The sequence below is a fragment of the Caretta caretta genome, chromosome 20, assembly GCF_965140235.1.
Source record: "Caretta caretta isolate rCarCar2 chromosome 20, rCarCar1.hap1, whole genome shotgun sequence".
NCBI classification, from domain to species: domain Eukaryota; kingdom Metazoa; phylum Chordata; order Testudines; family Cheloniidae; genus Caretta; species Caretta caretta.
The window spans coordinates 19,779,903-19,796,791 of NC_134225.1; the positions used below are offsets into that span (position 1 = coordinate 19,779,903).

General features: G+C 52.8%; 1 protein-coding gene across 4 annotated transcripts in view; it reads right to left on the bottom strand.

Moving 5' to 3' along the window:
• Nucleotides 1–8,345, bottom strand: part of TRIP10 (thyroid hormone receptor interactor 10) — a 72,351-nt gene extending 64,006 nt beyond the window's left edge. For 3 of the 4 annotated variants that reach the window (XM_075121812.1, XM_075121813.1, XM_075121810.1), the window contains exon 1: nucleotides 8,205–8,345. In XM_075121812.1, coding sequence (XP_074977913.1) covers nucleotides 8,205–8,228 — 24 coding nt within the window. In that variant the 5' untranslated portion in view covers nucleotides 8,229–8,345. The remainder of the gene's footprint in view (nucleotides 1–8,204) is intronic. The other variant, XM_075121814.1, reaches the window with a different exon arrangement.
• Nucleotides 8,346–16,889: the final 8,544 nt, after the last annotated feature.

The following is a 16,889-nucleotide window of genomic DNA, read 5'->3' on the forward strand; positions in this document are numbered from 1 at the left end:
GATAAGACAACCAGGCTTCAGAACAGGATTGATCTTGCATGCAGAAGATTTAGGAACCGAAAGCAAGAGGCCAAAAAGGTGTGGGGGGAGAAGGACACACATTTTAAGTCAGAAACGTGTTGTAAAGTTTCTGAGTGGACTTAAAATTCAAAGCAAGGGGGATCATCACGCTAACGCTCAGAGAGGTTTGAACTGCTAGGCACCAGTTGGGTCTGCTGAGATTTGGAGAAGCCAATGCAAAAGCAACACAGCACAAAAATAAAAAGTTCCCTGAAAACTGATCCTGCTTTGCTGGAAGCTGAGACCTTGCAATAGCTGCTCGAATTGATATGGCAGCAACTTGAAGTGACCCCACTTCCTCACCTCATCCCCTCTCATGGTATCATCTGGGGAAAGTAACCCACCTAGTAGCATCCCCCCAGAGGGGGGGTACTTCGTGTTGCAATGCTCCCCTGATGGCTCCATGGGTTTGGACAGACTTTAAAGGGCCAGAGCTTCATTTACACTAAGGTCCCTTTTACGCCTCTCAGGCGGCCAAACGAAGCCTTAAAATTGGCATCAGCATTAAAAGAATTTGGCGTGAGAATCACGTCCAGATTTCTCTTTAGCTTTCAGATCCAGGCTTGGGCCACATCGGGAATTAGCTGCGTTGGTGTTGCCAGGTCAAAACTGCTATTAGCCCAGTGGGTGCTGACCCCCACCTTGAAACCAAAGATTAGTCAGCACTGGCAGCAGCCTCAGCGTTTGGCTTCTTACCCTGTCCCGAGGCTCTGTCGAGGGTGCAGCTGCATTGGAAGGATTAGGTGGCTTCCAGCCAGCTGGACCCCTGGCCAGTAGCGGCTTCACAAGCGGCCTATCTGGCTGAGCTCGTGGGGAGTTGTGGGATAGCGGCGAAGGACCAGCCCCATTTGTGTGTGGTAACACGACCCAGCCCCGCATTGGCACCCACACATGCCACTGGACAGCCACAGCCTGCAGCAGAACCCTCCATGCTATTTAACGGGGCTCACAGGGAAATTACTCCAGAATGAAGTACGGTTTGGACTTTCAGTGCTCTAGCTATTCTGGAATCAGAGCACCCACATGGGGAGTTTATCCAGATTAGCTATTCCGGCCAATTTCATCATACAGACAAGCCTTTAGTAGTAGATTACAGTAGCACCTAGAAGTTTTAGCATATATCAAAGCCCTGCTGTGCCAGGCACCATCCATGCACCTAATAGAAAGTTCCTACCCCAAAGAGCTTCTCAAAGGACACAAAGGAAAGATCCTTATTTTACAGATGGAAAACTGATGCACGGAGCAATTAAATGACTTGCCCAAGGTCACACAAGTATGCGGCAGAGCCAGTAATTGAACCCAGGTCTCTCTCATCCCAGCCCAATGACTTAACCACCCTTCTTCCCCACCCACCCACCTCCCCCTGTCCTCACAAGCCTCGTAAGACTGGTACTAACCTCACTCAGCAGGGCTGGTTACTAGGTTGCGTTTTGATACAGTCCCTTCCGGGAAGGCCCCTCCCTGGTGTCAAATGCAACCCACATGCCACACATCACAGAGGCCAAGGACAGGCTTAGTCAGGGAAGAGGAAGCCAGCAATCCTATCCATCCGTGAAGTCGCACAACAAACAAGGGACATTAGGACGCAGCAGTCCAGCGCCCGCTAGCGAGGTGCCAGAACAGACAGCAGCAGGGCTAGCTCCAAAGACAGCCCACCCCCTGGGCCGGGACCAGTCCCCATGGGCCATTCAGACTCTGCTGAGGGAGGCAACAAGAGATGGTGCTAAATAGGAAAGTGGTGGGGGAGGTTGTATGAAGCAGACACTTGGGAACAGAACCAATTTGCCTAGTCACACGGCATAAGTGCTCGCCCCCCTGCCACTACCCATGGACTTTGGGGGCACCATGGGGATTGTTCAGTCTGACCTCTCGCAGAACACAACTTGCAGAGTCCCACCCAGCTGTGGGGCCTAGTGGGTAGAGCACTGGACCAGGTCTCAGGAGCCCTGGGCGTTATCAGCTCTGAGACGGGCCTGCTGGGTGACTTTGGTGACATGTCCCTGCCCTGTGCCTCAGTTTCCCCCTCTGTAAAATGAGGGTAATCCTGTGGCCCTTCCTTTGTAAAGCACTTTGAGGTCAGCTGATGGAAAGTGCTGTAGACCAGCTAGGTGATATTACTACTCCTGAGCGAAAGCCACCCCTTCATCGCCACACGCAGGGCTAGCTCACTTCTTAGCAAAGAGACCCTCTGTGCTCCTAGGGCACCAGGGACAGTCTCAGGTTACCAGCCACAAGTTACAACAGTAGCTTCCCCGTGCACAGTCTGTCCTCCAAACATAGTCCCCTTCACAAATGACTAGGCCCAGAGCTTGCATCCTTCGCTTCCTCTACACCCCCTTCCCCAGATGCATTGTTTTCCTGCCCCCACTCAGCCTCTGATCCACACCCACCACTTGCTTGAGCCTACAAAGTGTGAGACAGTCTCCATGGTAACTAGGGCTAAGGCTTCTCCAGGCAGAAGCCAGATTCAATGGGAAGGGAGCGGGGAGCTCAGTGGGTTCTGCAGACACAGGAGAGACCACGAGACTTGCAAAAAATGTACCATTCGCACCAAGCGGAAGACTAGCCCCTCCACTGCCACCAGCAAAGGTCTGGGGCAGGGCCCTAGCAAAAGAGACACACGCTGCTGGGAAAGGGGCTCTTGCTAGGATTCCTCCGCTGGAAGGATATCATCTCATGTCCGCTTAGAAGAGGAGCTCTGCAAAAGTGCCTAGTAAAAAGGAAAAACCCCTCCCCGTTTCCCCCACCCCATCGTCATGCCCTTCAAAACACAGAGCTGTCCCATCGCAAGGCATGGCGGGTTTGCTATGCGACCCTCTCCTTCCCGCCTCCGTCTGTTTGGGGTGAGGGGAGACTCCTCTTTCCCAGCAGAGGGAACTGTTGCCTTTCAGGGATGAGAAACTCCCACAGGGGTCCCCCCAACAGCAGCTGCAAAACTTACCAGTCTTGTTCATTTCGTTACAGCTGCTGTGGGCAGAGACGCCCTCCCTCCGCCGCATCAGGTCTCCTTGGGCTATAACATTTTTAAATCAAAACTCGTCAACTCTGCAAAAGTTGATGGCTCAGGGTCATTCCACCCCCCCCCCCCCCCCCCCCCCCGCAAATCTTCCTCAGGAATTTCCTACTTACTTACCCACCTGGGAGTGGACTTTCCCCAAATGTATTCAGAAAAGCAGGGGGGGGGGGGGATTCCTTCAGCAGAGAACTGGGGGGGGGGGAAGGGGGAAGGGAGGCGATGCACCATTTCCAAAAGGTGTGTCAGTCAAGGTAGCCACATCTACTCGAGACATACTAACTACGGAGAGCGAAACATCACCTTTCCCATTCAGAGCAGGCGAATTGGGTTTCTTAGACTTTCCTCTGAAGCATCTGGTGCCAGCCACTGTCAAGACACTGGACTAAACGGATCCCAAGCCAGATCTGGGATGGTAATACTTTTGTTAACCCCTTCGCCTTACACTTTGAGGGTGCGAACTTGTACAGAAGAGTCCATAACGCCAAGATGGACAGACGTGTGTGAGAACACCCCAGCCCCAAGGAGAGAAACCGAACACGCTGGTGAACCCAGATGCAGCATTGCCAACGAGCAGCGTTTTCTCAAGACTGTCATGATCTCTGAGGCTTTTTTTTAAAAGCTCCAATGTCTGGAACCAAGAAACTGCATGAGAATAATTCTTTTTCCCCATTAAAATAAAAAGGGTTCTAGCCTCCAGCTGCAGATAAAAGCCTGGAAATTTGAAGCTAATGCACCCTAAAGGCTCAGAAACTGGCAGGCAAACAAAGTGGCCCCACAGTTATTTTTTTTAAAAAAAGGGTTTTTTTGGGGTGAACCCTCAGGGTTAGCAATGCTGCAGATGCATTGTTTGCAAGTGGCACCCCAGACTGGAGAGCATCGTACACAGCTTCCTATGGGAAGAGAGGAGAACATTGATCATATCTGCGTGTAGGAGGAGGGGGCAGAAAAGCCTGGCTTATTACACATTCTTCCACAAGAAGTTCTGGCCAGGCTGTAAACATGGAACATGCTTGATCCCGCTCAACTCATTAGTTGAAATGGGCTCCCTTCTCCTCCCCCACCCAAAGCGCACAGATCCACAACTAAGACAGCCAAACAGAATACAGTAGGCCCTACGTAAACGCTGGATAGAAGTGAGCAATGGATTAACAGATCACGCAGCGCTTTGCAGATATGAAGCAATTATTACTAGCAGGTATAGGTTCCATAGCCTCTTTCAAACACGGATTCAAGTCGTTTTAGGAGTTAAGCCTCATCACCCTTCTCTCCTCCCCAAGGTATTAGCCGCACGTTATAGACAGGGAAACTGAGACAAAGAGAGGTTACAGGACTTGCCTTCCCCAAATCTCATGGCAGAGTCAGGAAAAGAACCCAGGAGTCCTGGCTACCAGCCCTACCATGCTAGCCACTAGAGGCATACGCCCTCCCAAAGCTAGGGAGGAAAGGCAGGAGGAGTCCTGGCTGCCAATCCCCTGCACCAGCCACAACTCCTCCTAGAGTTTACAGTAGAATCCGGGAGTCATAGCTACCCCCTCCCCTGTACTCACCACTAGGCACGTCACCTCCCAGAGCTGGGAAATAGAACCCAGGAGTCCTGTTCTAACCACTCCCGCACTGCTCAGGCATGCATTATAAAGGTGTCCCTATTTCATATAGGCAGGAGCAAGCCAAGATCTGTACGACAGACAGATAAGAGCAACAAACATCTGGGAGTCTCCATATTCCCCCCTCGCCCAGGGCAAGCACTCCCAGCCACAGTCTGCTTTTGCCCAGGCAGGGGTGGGCACTGAGAACTCCTCCCCCCTCCCCCAAAAAAATAACAGGAGATTTTTTACTCAAGTGACCCAGCTCAAAGTAGATCTGATGCCTGTAGAAAAATTTGAGATTAACCAGATTAGAGGCAGACCAACTCCTTTCAGAGGCCAAGGGCAGTTTTTCAAATGCTTCCTACCCACCCACCCTGCCCAGTGGCATTTGAACACTTTTTATAGCAGGGGCACTGAAAACCATGGATAGAAACTTCAAGCCAGGGGGTGCTACCGCACCCCTAGTTCCAGCAGCTCTGCCCCCACCGCCCCCTGGCCTAAGGGAAGCCATGATCCCAAAATGGCAGAGAAACTTCTGGAGCTTAACTTACAAAAATGCTCCGGGGAGAAAACTACACAGTAGAGTTACACACACAAACTTTTAGCCCAAAGGACCACACAGAGAAGAAATTGACACACACAGGCTGGGGTCAGGAAGCCAAGTCTCCACAGAAGCCCCATTACAAACCCATCACAAGGAAGGGGTTGAACCAAAAGTGTGGTGCAAAAATGGATCGCAACCCCCCCCACTGCTGAGACAACATCCCCCTCAAAATAAAGTGCTTGCAGAAATGTATCAGTGTGGACACTTAAGATCTAGACTAGGTATGTTGCTTTCAAATCAGGGTGAGTCTCCATTTTTGTGATCTGGGGGCCACTGACAAAGGGGGTTCATACAGGAGGAATGGGGGGTGGTAAAGTGCATCCCAGCACTGTGCAACTCCACCACCCCAGAGGCTCTAAGAGGGGTTGGGGGGATAAGTTACATGACATCACATATACACCCCAACCCACATGCCCCATTACAAGGCTGGGGAATTCCATACCCAGGAAGTGTGTCCATCCACTGGGGGAGGAAGGGGAAACACCCACCCTGACACGGAGAGCTGGATGGAAATAAGGGCTTCCCCCCACCACCAGGGCTGGGAGAAAATCAGCACTAAGCTGGGCCAGGGGAGGGAGAAGCAGCCACAGTGGAAAGGGGGAGAGGGGAACAGGGAGGTAAGAAGAAGGGAAGGGAAGAGCCAGAGGGGTTTGGGGTTGATCACAAGGAAAAGGAAATGGGGCTTAGATGGGGGAGAGAGAACCAGGATAGAGGGAACAGGCTCCCAGGAACTGGGGAAGGGACAGAACTGGAGGAAGAGGGAAATAATGGGGAGCCCAGACCGAGGATATGGGGGGACAAAGACAGAAGAAGCCTAGCCCAGGGGACGGGGGAAAGAAAGCCAATCCCAGGGGATGAGCGGGGGACACGGGGCAGAGAGAGAAAGGGGACGGGGCAGGGGGGAGGAAGCCCAGCCTAGGGGGAATAAAACTGGGGGGCTTGCCCAGGGTCTCAAGAGGGGAAGGAAACCCAGCCTTAAGGAAGCAGGAAAGAGGGAGGGAATTGAGACAAGGGGAAACCAGCCGTGGGATGAGAAGGGGAGTTGCGGGGACTGGTGGGGGGGGGGGGGGGGAAGGGAAGGGAAGGGAGTTGGGGGGGGCTGGCCCGAGGAGGGGAGGGGAAGGGAGGGGAGTTGGGGGGGGGCTGGCCCGAGGAGGGGAAGGGAAGGGAGGGGAGTTGGGGGGGGGGCTGGCCCCGAGGGGGGGAAGGGGAAGGGAGGGGAGTTGGGGGGGGGCTGGCCCCGAGGGGGGAAGGGGAAGGGAGGGGAGTTGGGGGGGGCTGGCCCGAGGAGGGGAAGGGGAAGGGAGGGGAGTTGGGGGGGGGGCTGGCCCCGAGGGGGGAAGGGGAAGGGAGGAGAGTTGGGGGGGGCTGGCCCCGAGGGGGGAAGGGGAAGGGAGGAGAGTTGGGGGGGGCTGGCCCCGAGGGGGGAAGGGGAAGGGAGGAGAGTTGGGGGGGGGCTGGCCCCGAGGGGGGAAGGGGAAGGGAGGAGAGTTGGGGGGGGGCTGGCCCCGAGGGGGGAAGGGGAAGGGAGGAGAGTTGGGGGGGGGCTGGCCCCGAGGGGGGAAGGGGAAGGGAGGAGAGTTGGGGGGGGGCTGGCCCCGAGGGGGGAAGGGGAAGGGAGGAGAGTTGGGGGGGGGCTGGCCCCGAGGGGGGAAGGGGAAGGGAGGAGAGTTGGGGGGGGGCTGGCCCCGAGGGGGGAAGGGGAAGGGAGGAGAGTTGGGGGGGGGCTGGCCCCGAGGGGGGAAGGGGAAGGGAGGAGAGTTGGGGGGGGGCTGGCCCCGAGGGGGGAAGGGGAAGGGAGGAGAGTTGGGGGGGGGCTGGCCCCGAGGGGGGAAGGGGAAGGGAGGAGAGTTGGGGGGGGGCTGGCCCCGAGGGGGGAAGGGGAAGGGAGGGGAGTTGGGGGGCTGGCCCGACGAGGGAAGGGGAAGGGAGGGGAGGGGAGTTGGGGGGCTGGCCCGAGGAGGGAAGGGGAAGGGAGGGGAGGGGAGTTGGGGGGCTGGCCCGAGGAGGGAAAGGGAAGGGAGGGGAGGGGAGTTGGGGGGCTGGCCCGAGGAGGGAAAGGGAAGGGAGGGGAGGGGAGTTGGGGGGCTGGCCCGAGGAGGGAAAGGGAAGGGAGGGGAGGGGAGTTGGGGGGCTGGCCCGAGGAGGGAAGGGGAAGGGAGGGGAGTTGGGGGGCTGGCCCGAGGAGGGAAAGGGAAGGGAGGGGAGGGGAGTTGGGGGGCTGGCCCGAGGAGGGAAGGGGAAGGGAGGGGAGGGGAGTTGGGGGGCTGGCCCGAGGAGGGAAAGGGAAGGGAGGGGAGGGGAGTTGGGGGGCTGGCCCGAGGAGGGAAAGGGAAGGGAGGGGAGGGGAGTTGGGGGGCTGGCCCGAGGAGGGAAAGGGAAGGGAGGGGAGGGGAGTTGGGGGGCTGGCCCGAGGAGGGAAAGGGAAGGGAGGGGAGGGGAGTTGGGGGGCTGGCCCGAGGAGGGAAGGGGAAGGGAGGGGAGTTGGGGGGCTGGCCCGAGGAGGGAAGGGGAAGGGAGGGGAGGGGAGTTGGGGGGCTGGCCCGAGGAGGGAAAGGGAAGGGAGGGGAGGGGAGTTGGGGGGCTGGCCCGAGGAGGGAAAGGGAAGGGAGGGGAGGGGAGTTGGGGGGCTGGCCCGAGGAGGGAAAGGGAAGGGAGGGGAGGGGAGTTGGGGGGCTAGCCCCGAGGAGGGAAGGGGAAGGGAGGGGAGTTGGGGGGCTGGCCCCGAGGAGGGAAGGGGAAGGGAGGGGAGTTGGGGGGCTGGCCCCGAGGAGGGAAGGGGAAGGGAGGGGAGGGGAGTTGGGGGGCTGGCCCGAGGAGGGAAGGGGAAGGGAGGGGAGTTGGGGGGCTGGCCCCGAGGGGGAAGGGAGGGGAGTTGGGGGGCTGGCCCCAGGGAGCCCTGCCCGGCGCTGGGGTCCCGCAGCCCGGCCCCACTCACCCACAGCTCGGTGCCCCAGTCCATGCTGGCGGCGCCCGCTCCCCCCGCTGCGGTCAGAGCGCGGCCGGGCCCGGATCCGCCGCCGCCGCCGCCTGCTCCGGGCTCACAACATCCCAGCGCGGCGCTGCCTCCTGCCGCGGGGCCGGGCGGCCCCCGCCCCCTGCGCCTTAAAGGGACAGGGACCCCGCCCAGCCCGGGCCCGGGGACGCCCCACAGCGACGGGCACCCCCCCCACCGTGTCCCCTCTAGAGAGTGGGGAACCCCACACACTGCCCCATAGCGAAGGGCATTCCCCACTGTCCCCCAGAGAGAGTTGGGGACCCCACATTGACCCTTATAGAGAGAGGTGAACCCCCCCCACACACACACACTGCCCCATAGCGAAGGGCATTCCCCACTGTCCCCCATAGAGAGTTGGGGACCCCACTTTGACCCTTACAGAGAGAGGTGAACCCCCCCCCCCCCACACACACACACACTGCCCCTAGAGAGAAGGGCTTTCCCCCACTGCCCCCAAGAGAGATGGGAGCCCCCCCACTGTGCCCTATAGAGAGATGGGAACCCCACAAACTACCCCCTAGAGAGAGACGGGAACCCCACACGCTCTCCCTATATAGAAGGGGATTTCCCCACTGGCCCCTATAGAGAGAGGAGGACCCTACACACTGACCCTATAGAGAAGGGCATTCCCCCCCCCCCCGCCAAATTCTCCCCACAACCCCCTATAGGGAAGGGCATTTCCTACACCCTCCTCTGACACATCTGGCTCTGGCCATGGGATACCACCCACCTGTCATGCTGACCAGGTTTGCCTCACCCTTTCCTTGTCGTGCCCCGTCTGTCTGTGTCCATCTGTTATCGCCTCTCTTATACTTGGCCCTGGTGTGCACTTCGCAGCTACAGCACTAAGGGGGCTGCTAAATCCGCACCCCCGAGCGCCGTAGCAGGGCCAGCCCAACCCCAGGTGTAGACGCAGCTCGGCAGGTGGACGACCGCTTCTGTCGACCGAGCTATCGTCGCTCAGGGACGTGGGGGTCCTACCCCGATGGGAAAAGCCCATCCGTTGCCATCCTCGGCCTCTGCACCGTGGAGTTATGCCAGCATAGACGTGGCACCATGACTATGCCACTAGAGAGAGCGCCCAGAGCGTAGACGTGGCTTGGGATTGGGAGCTCTTTAGGGCAGGGGCTGTGTTTTTAGTCTGTGCCTCTACATCACCGAGCACTGCGGTGTCCTGCTCCCTGGCTCGGGCCGCTGGTCACTATGATAATACAAAGAACGCATAACAGGCCGCGGACCATCAATTATGTTCATCTGTTGTGGCAAATTCCTTGGGATTGGGATTCCTACCAGTCAGCTAGAGGCAATTAGATATATACCCCATCCGTACTCTCAGACACCTTCCAACTGCTCCCCTCCCCCAAAAGGGTAAAATGGGTGGCAAATTAGACAGGAGTTTGCATTGTGATACAGCAGGAATTTAATGGCCAGTGTGATCTGGCCGACTAAACTGGGAGGAGTGGTAGATACGCTGGAGGGGAGGGATAGGATACAGAAGGACCTAGACAAATTGGAGGATTGGGCCAAAAGAAATCTGATGAGGTTCAATAAGGATAAGTGCAGGGTCCTGCACTTAGGACGGAAGAACCCAATGCACAGCTACAGACTAGGGACCGAATGGCTAGGCAGCAGTTCTGCGGAAAAGGACCTAGGGGTGACAGTGGATGAGAAGCTGGATATGAGTCAGCAGTGTGCCCTTGTTGCCAAGAAGGCCAATGGCATTTTGGGATGTATAAGTAGGGGCATTGCCAGCAGATTGAGGAACATGATCGTTCCCCTCTATTCGACATTGGTGAGGCCTCATCTGGAGTACTGTGTCCAGTTTTGGGCCCCACACTTCAAGAAGGATGTGGATAAATTGGAGAGAGTCCAGCGAAGGGCAACAAAAATGATTAGGGGTCTGGAACACATGAGTTATGAGGAGAGGCTGAGGGAACTGGGATTGTTTAGCCTGCAGAAGAGAAGAATGAGGGGGGATTTGATAGCTGCTTTCAACTACCTGAAAGGGGGTTCCAAAGAGGATGGCTCTAGACTGTTCTCAATGGTAGCAGATGACAGAACGGGGAGTAATGGTCTCAAGTTGCAGTGGGGGAGGTTTAGATTGGATATTAGGAAAAACTTTTTCACTAAGAGGGTGGTGAAACACTGGAATGCGTTACCTAGGGAGGTGGTAGAATCTCCTTCCTTGGAGGTTTTTAAGGTCAGGCTTGACAAAGCCCTGGCTGGGATGATTTAACTGGGATTTGGTCCTGCTTCGAGCAGGGGGTTGGACTAGATGACCTTCTGGGGTCCCTTCCAACCCTTATATTCTATGATTCTATGATTCTATGATCTGTGCTGTATAATGTAACCTGCCGTGTGGGTCTAGAGCCCCCTCTCGTGGCCGGTTCTTGTAAGAGGTTTAGGAGTCTGCTAGGGTGTCCAGCCCGGTAGCTCAAGTGTTCCTGGTTCACCTGTTTTGCGGTGAAGGTGCTGGGTTCAAATTCTGCTGTTGGCCTGAGGCACATAGATAGAAGCATCACCACAAAGATCAGGGAGTTAATGGCCTCTGTACGGCTCGAGGGAGATCTAGCGCACAGGAGCTTGATTCTTGGGGTGGGTTTGTCTGTTAGCTTGCTTGCATGCTTGAAGATTATAGTGTGGTCTGTTCTGAGGGCTCTGTGCTGAGTCAACCAGCAGGCTAGGCTAGGCTGAGAGCTTCCTAACGAGGCTCTAGCCTGATGCTATCCCTTGGTCCATGACCCCATTCGGAACCCTTGACAAGGAGGTGGGGCTAACTCTGGGAGAACAGGAGTTTAAAAAGCCAGCTCCTAAGCAAACAAGGGAGTTTTGAGTGGGAGTATGAGAGGCCTTCCTTCCGGGTCCGGTTTTTGAGCAGCGAGCGCCTCGTGACGGGGAGCAAGATGGAGTGAGCTACCCAGGTAAGGAGAGTTTAGCAATGGGGCGGGAGGCCGACAGACTATAAGCTAACTACTAGAAGGGTGCTAGCAAAGCTTCCTCAAAAAGAAATGGGGGTGGGAGTAAGGAGAGAGAGAGAAACCCAACCCACCTAACAAACATATGCTAAACTTCAGCCAATAATGTTCTCCCCTAAAAAACCCACAACCCTGGCAAGAGTAAAAATAATGCAGCCAGAAGTCCAGCCACAAAGCAGTTTATTGCACGGAATACAGCATGGGCCGGTGATGTGTGTGTGCACACGGGACAAGCAGCTCATGGCCCGCAGAGACCCAGTACGGGCTCTTGAGATCTATGTGGCTGAACTGGAGGAGCAAAGGGAGACAGAGAGATACCCAGAGGACACTTTCAGGGGCACAATAGAGTGGTCCCACCCCCAATCTGACAGCTTCTGTTCTGTTATGGAGAATGAAAGTCTCAGGGAAGGAGAACATCAAGCTGGAGCAGAGGGAAACAATTCCATAGTGGGGACCCTCTTCCAGATGAAGTTGTGGTATCCCCTTGCATCAAGGATACCCCTCTGGGGGAAGGGACCCCAGTTACTAGGAAGATCCAGGTAATCGTAATGGGGGATTTGGTAGATAGTTGAGTTTGTGATGGCCAGGAGAACCACGTGGTAAATTGCCTGCTCGGTGCAAAGGTTGCTGACCACATGAGACATCAGTGCTGGTGAAGGTGGTACCAATGACATAGGGAACGGTAGGACAGAGGTCCTGGAGGCCAGATTTAGGCTGCTAGATAAAAGATTAAAGTCAAGGACTTCCCTGGTGCCATTCTCTGAAGTGCTTCTAGGGTTTATTTAGTGGCATTATATTTTCTGTCTTATTATCCATCTCCTTCCGAATGGTTCCTAACGTTGTTAGCTTTTTTGACTAAGATGGGTGAACTAGAGTGCCCGGCATTAAATGAGGATATTGATATAATAGGCATCATGGAAACTTAGTGGAATAGGGTTAATCAATGTGTCCTGGTAAGACCAGGGTACAAAATACACAGGAATGACAGAGTAGGTCATGCCAGTGGGAGAGTGGCACTATATGTGAAAGAAAGCATAGAGTCAAAGAAAGTGGAAATCTTGAATCAACGAAGCTGTACCACAGAATCTCTATAGATAGAAACTCCCTCCTTGAGCAGTAAGAGTATAACAGTAGGGCTATATACTACCCACCACCTGACCAGGATGTTGATGGTGATTGTGAAATGCTCAGGTTGATTAGAGGGGCTGCAAAGGCAGAAAACACAATAACAGTGGGGGATTTCCTCATGTGATTGGCATATGTCACCCCGAAGGCATGAATCCAGATCTTGTACCACCCTGAGTCTTCCCTGCGCCCAGCAGTTTTTCAGCACCGCACCGTTTAGCTGTGCCTCAGTTTCCCTGCTGTCAGTGGTGGTGTGGCCCACAGCTTTCCTAGCTGTGCCAGAATCTCACCACACTCTGCAGTCTTCCCTGCTTTCAGCAAAGGACTGGGCCACAGCTGTGTTAGTGGCTCACCGCTCCCATCAGATTTTGGCCCACAGCATCTCTTAGCTGCGCCACAGACACACTCTGCACTGACTCAGTTTCCCCAGTGAGCGTTCACCCCCTTGAGCACTGAGTCTGGCCATGGCAGGCTTGTACCTGAGCACCCTTGAGATCAACTCTGTTATATCAGTACAGAAAATAACAAACACCAAAAAAAAAACCCACTTCCCAATTTCCGAATCCCAGAACAACCTTTAGGGCCCACAATGATCCAGGCTACAGGCAAAGAGATGGGGTCCAGCATTCCAACATCTGGTTGCTGGCTAGCCCCTGATCCAGCACATCACTAGGCCTTCCTCCTCCTGGGTCCCATGGGCCTGCTTTGACCCTCTTCTGCTGTTCGTGCTGCCTGCATTTGTCCTGATCAACAAGTTTCTATTGTTCCAGGTCAGCCTCCTCACTCTGACACATGGCCTTGCGTTCTAGCCATCTCTCCTCCCCTAGCAGCCTCTGGCTAAACAAGACCTCTGCATTCTCCAGCTTCATTAGCCAGAGGTTCCATCTTCCATAGATACAAAGTTCTGGCTTCTTCGTTCTCCCAGCCGATGGATCCCAGAATGGCTCTTTGCTTCTGTTCAAGTTTCCCAAAACTCACGGTTTTATCCCCAGAGTCAGGATGACCTTCCTGTTGCCTTCCCATCTCCCTGATGCTTTGATGGTGTGACCACTGTTGTGATTCCACAATGCTTAATTTACATTGGAGACAGGTAGGTAGCTGCCTTTCCTCCTGTCCGGGAGAAAACCTGTGTATCTCTATGTTTGGGCACAGACTTGAAAGCCTAATATCCATATGTATCCATAATTTGTCACATGAGAGTTAATACAGACATTTCACTGTCATATTAATCACCAGCATATCACCAGCTTTCATAAAAGACTGCCCTCGATACACTTTTATAGTACAATAATAGTGTATCTGACTCAATTGCTTATTATTCAGGGTTCAGACCCCCAATTGTCCCCCTGGGGTGTTTGGACTTTGATTGTCACAAAGGTCCTTCAGCAAAGACTCTTAAGCAAACTAAGCAGTCACGGGATAAGAGGGAAGATCCTCTCACGGATCAGTGACTGGTTAAAAGATGGGAAACAAAGGGAAGGAATAAATGGTCACTTTTCACAGTGGAGAGAGGGAAATAGTGGGCCAGGGCGCAGTACTGGGACCTGTGGTCTTCAGCATATTCATAAATGATCTGGAAAAAGGGGGTGAACAGTGAGGTGGCAAAATTTGCAGATGGCACAAAATTACTCAAGCTAGGTAAGCCCAAAGCTGATTGTGAAGTGTTACAAAGGGATCTCATTGACTGGGCAAGAAAATGGCAGATTAAATTCAGCCTTGATAAGTTAAAAGTGATGCATGTTGGAAAATGAAATCCCAACTATATATAAAATGATGGGGTCTAAATTAGCTGTTACCGTTTAAGAACGAGATCTTGGTATCATCAGGGATAGTTGACTGAAAAAATCTGAAATCTGCTTTATGTGTAGCCTCACTCAAAAAAGCAAACAGACTGTTAGGGACCATGAGGAAAGGGATAGAAAATGTCATAAAGCCACAATACAAATGATAGAGATTTCTAAAATCATTACTGGTGTGGAGAGAGTGAATAGGGAAGTGGCATTCACCCCACCACATAACACAAGAACTAAGGCTCAGCTGATGGAATTATTAGGCAGAAGGTTTAAACCAAAACAAGGAAGTACTCCTTCACACCACACACGGGCAGCCTGTGGAACTTGTTGCCAGGGGATGTTGTGAAGGCCAAAAGTCTAAATGGGTTCAGAAAAGAATGAGATACGTTTGTGGAGGACAGGTCCATCACTGGCTATTAGCCAAGATGGTCAGGGATTGAGCCCCATGCTCTGGGTGTCCCTAAACCTCCGACTGCCAGAAGCTGGGGCTGGATGACAGGAGATGGATCACTCCTAAATGCCCTGTTTCTGTTCATTCCCTCTGAAGCATCTGGCACTGGCCACTGTTGGAAGACAGGATTCTGGGCTAGATGGACCATTGGGCTGACCCAGTATAGCCATTCTTATATCATTATGATCCCCCTACCCTTTTGATCCTAAACATAATTCAATGGGCTTATTTATGGGAAGGGTTAAAGAGGGAGAGGAGTTTTTTTAGATGGTGTGACAGAGTTAAATTAAACCTTAACTAGGTCTCTTGTCAACTGTCTGTAATGGGCCACTCTCTTACCACTTCAGAAGTTATTTTTCCTCCCTTGGTATCCTGCTGTTAATTGATTTCACTCGTTAGACTGACCTCACACTTGGTAAAGCAGCCCCACATCCTTTCATGTATTTATACCTGCTCCTGTATTTTCACTGCATGCATCTGATGAAGTGGGTTTTAGCTCACAAAAGCTTATGCCCAAATACATTTGTTAGCCTCTAAAGTGCTACAAGGACTCCTCGTCGGTTTTGCTGATACAGACTAACACTCTGAAAGTGTACAGTGCTCACTTTATATTTATTTTTGATTACAACTATTTGCACTGTAAAAGAACAACAGAAATAGTATTTTTCAATTCACCTAATACAAGTACTGTCGTGCAATCTGTTTACCATGAAAGTTGAATTTACAAATGTAGAATTATGTAGAAAAAAACTGCATTCAAAAATAAAAACCATGTAAAATTTTAGAGCCTGCAAGTCCTACTTCTTGTTATGCCAATCACTCAGACAAACAAGTTTGTTTACATTTGCAGGAGATAAAACTACCCAGTTCTTGCTTACAATGTCACCTGACAGTGAGAACAGGCGTTCTCATGGCACAGTTGTAGCTGGAATCGCAAGATATTTATGTGCCAGATGCACTAATGATTCATATGTCCTTTCATGCTTCAACTACCATTCCAGGGGACATGCGTCCATGTTGATGATGGGTTCTGCTTGATAAGATTCCAAAGCAGAGCGGACCGACACATGGTCATTTTCATAATCTGAGTCAGATGCCACCAGCAGAAGGTTGATTTTCTTTTTTGGTGGTTCGGGTTCTGTAGTTTCTGCACTGGAGTGTTGCTCTTTTAAGACTTCTGAAAGCATGCTCCACACCTCGTCCCTCTCAGATTTTGGAAGGCACTTCAGATTCTTAAACGTTGGGTGGAGTGCTGCAGCTATCTTTAGAAATCTCACATAGAATCATAGAATATCAGGGATGGAAGGGACCTCAGGAAGTCATCTGGTCCAACCCCCTGCTCAAAGCAGGACCAATCCCCAAGTTTTGCCCCAGATCCTAAATGGCCCCCTCAAGGATTGAACTCACAACCCTGGGTTTAGCAGGCCAATACTCAAACCACTGAGCTATCCCTCTCCCCAATTGGTACATTGGTACCTTCTTTGCGTTTTGTGAAATCTGCAGTGAAAGTGTTCTTAAAATGAACAACATGTGCTGGGGATATCACCCGAGACTGCTATAACATGAATGATATGGCAGAATGCGGGTAAAACAGAGCAGGAGGCGTACAATTCTCACCCAAGGAGTTCCGTCACAAATGTATTTAACGCATTATTTTTTTAACGAGCGTCATCAGCATGAAAGCATGTCCTCTGGAATGATGGCCAAAGCAGGGTGGGGTGGGGCCTATAAATAGGGGCATAAGCAGCATGGGGTGGGGTCTTGGGGGAAGGGGTGGAGTGGGGGCGGAGCCAGAGGGAACACCCTCCGGCAGATTAAAAACTCAGCGTCTATAACATTTCCACATTTTCAAAACGAAAGTTTATTTTTTTTTAGTTCCAAGCAACGTCTCATTTTGAAATGTTCATGAATTCATGAGAGAAAATGTAAAATTTATTTTTAAAAGGTCAACATTGGAACGAAACGCTCCTAAATTATCAAAGCAAACTGTTCTGATTGACTCAATGGCTCAATATTTTTCAGCTTATCCCAAGAATCTTCGAGATTTTGACTTTTCAACTTGATTCAAGATCGAGATGTGGAAAAGATTTCAAAATCTCAAACCCTTGCAGGACAGTTTCCCACCCAGCTCTAGCTCTGATCCCACTGGCTTTCAGCTCAGCACTGCTTTATTTCCATAACAAACGAGAGGAGTGTTGTCAAAGTGAGAAAGCTAAGATACTAGTCTTCATTTTAACCCCTTTCCTATCCCCACCCTACCTATCATCTCTTATATGTATCA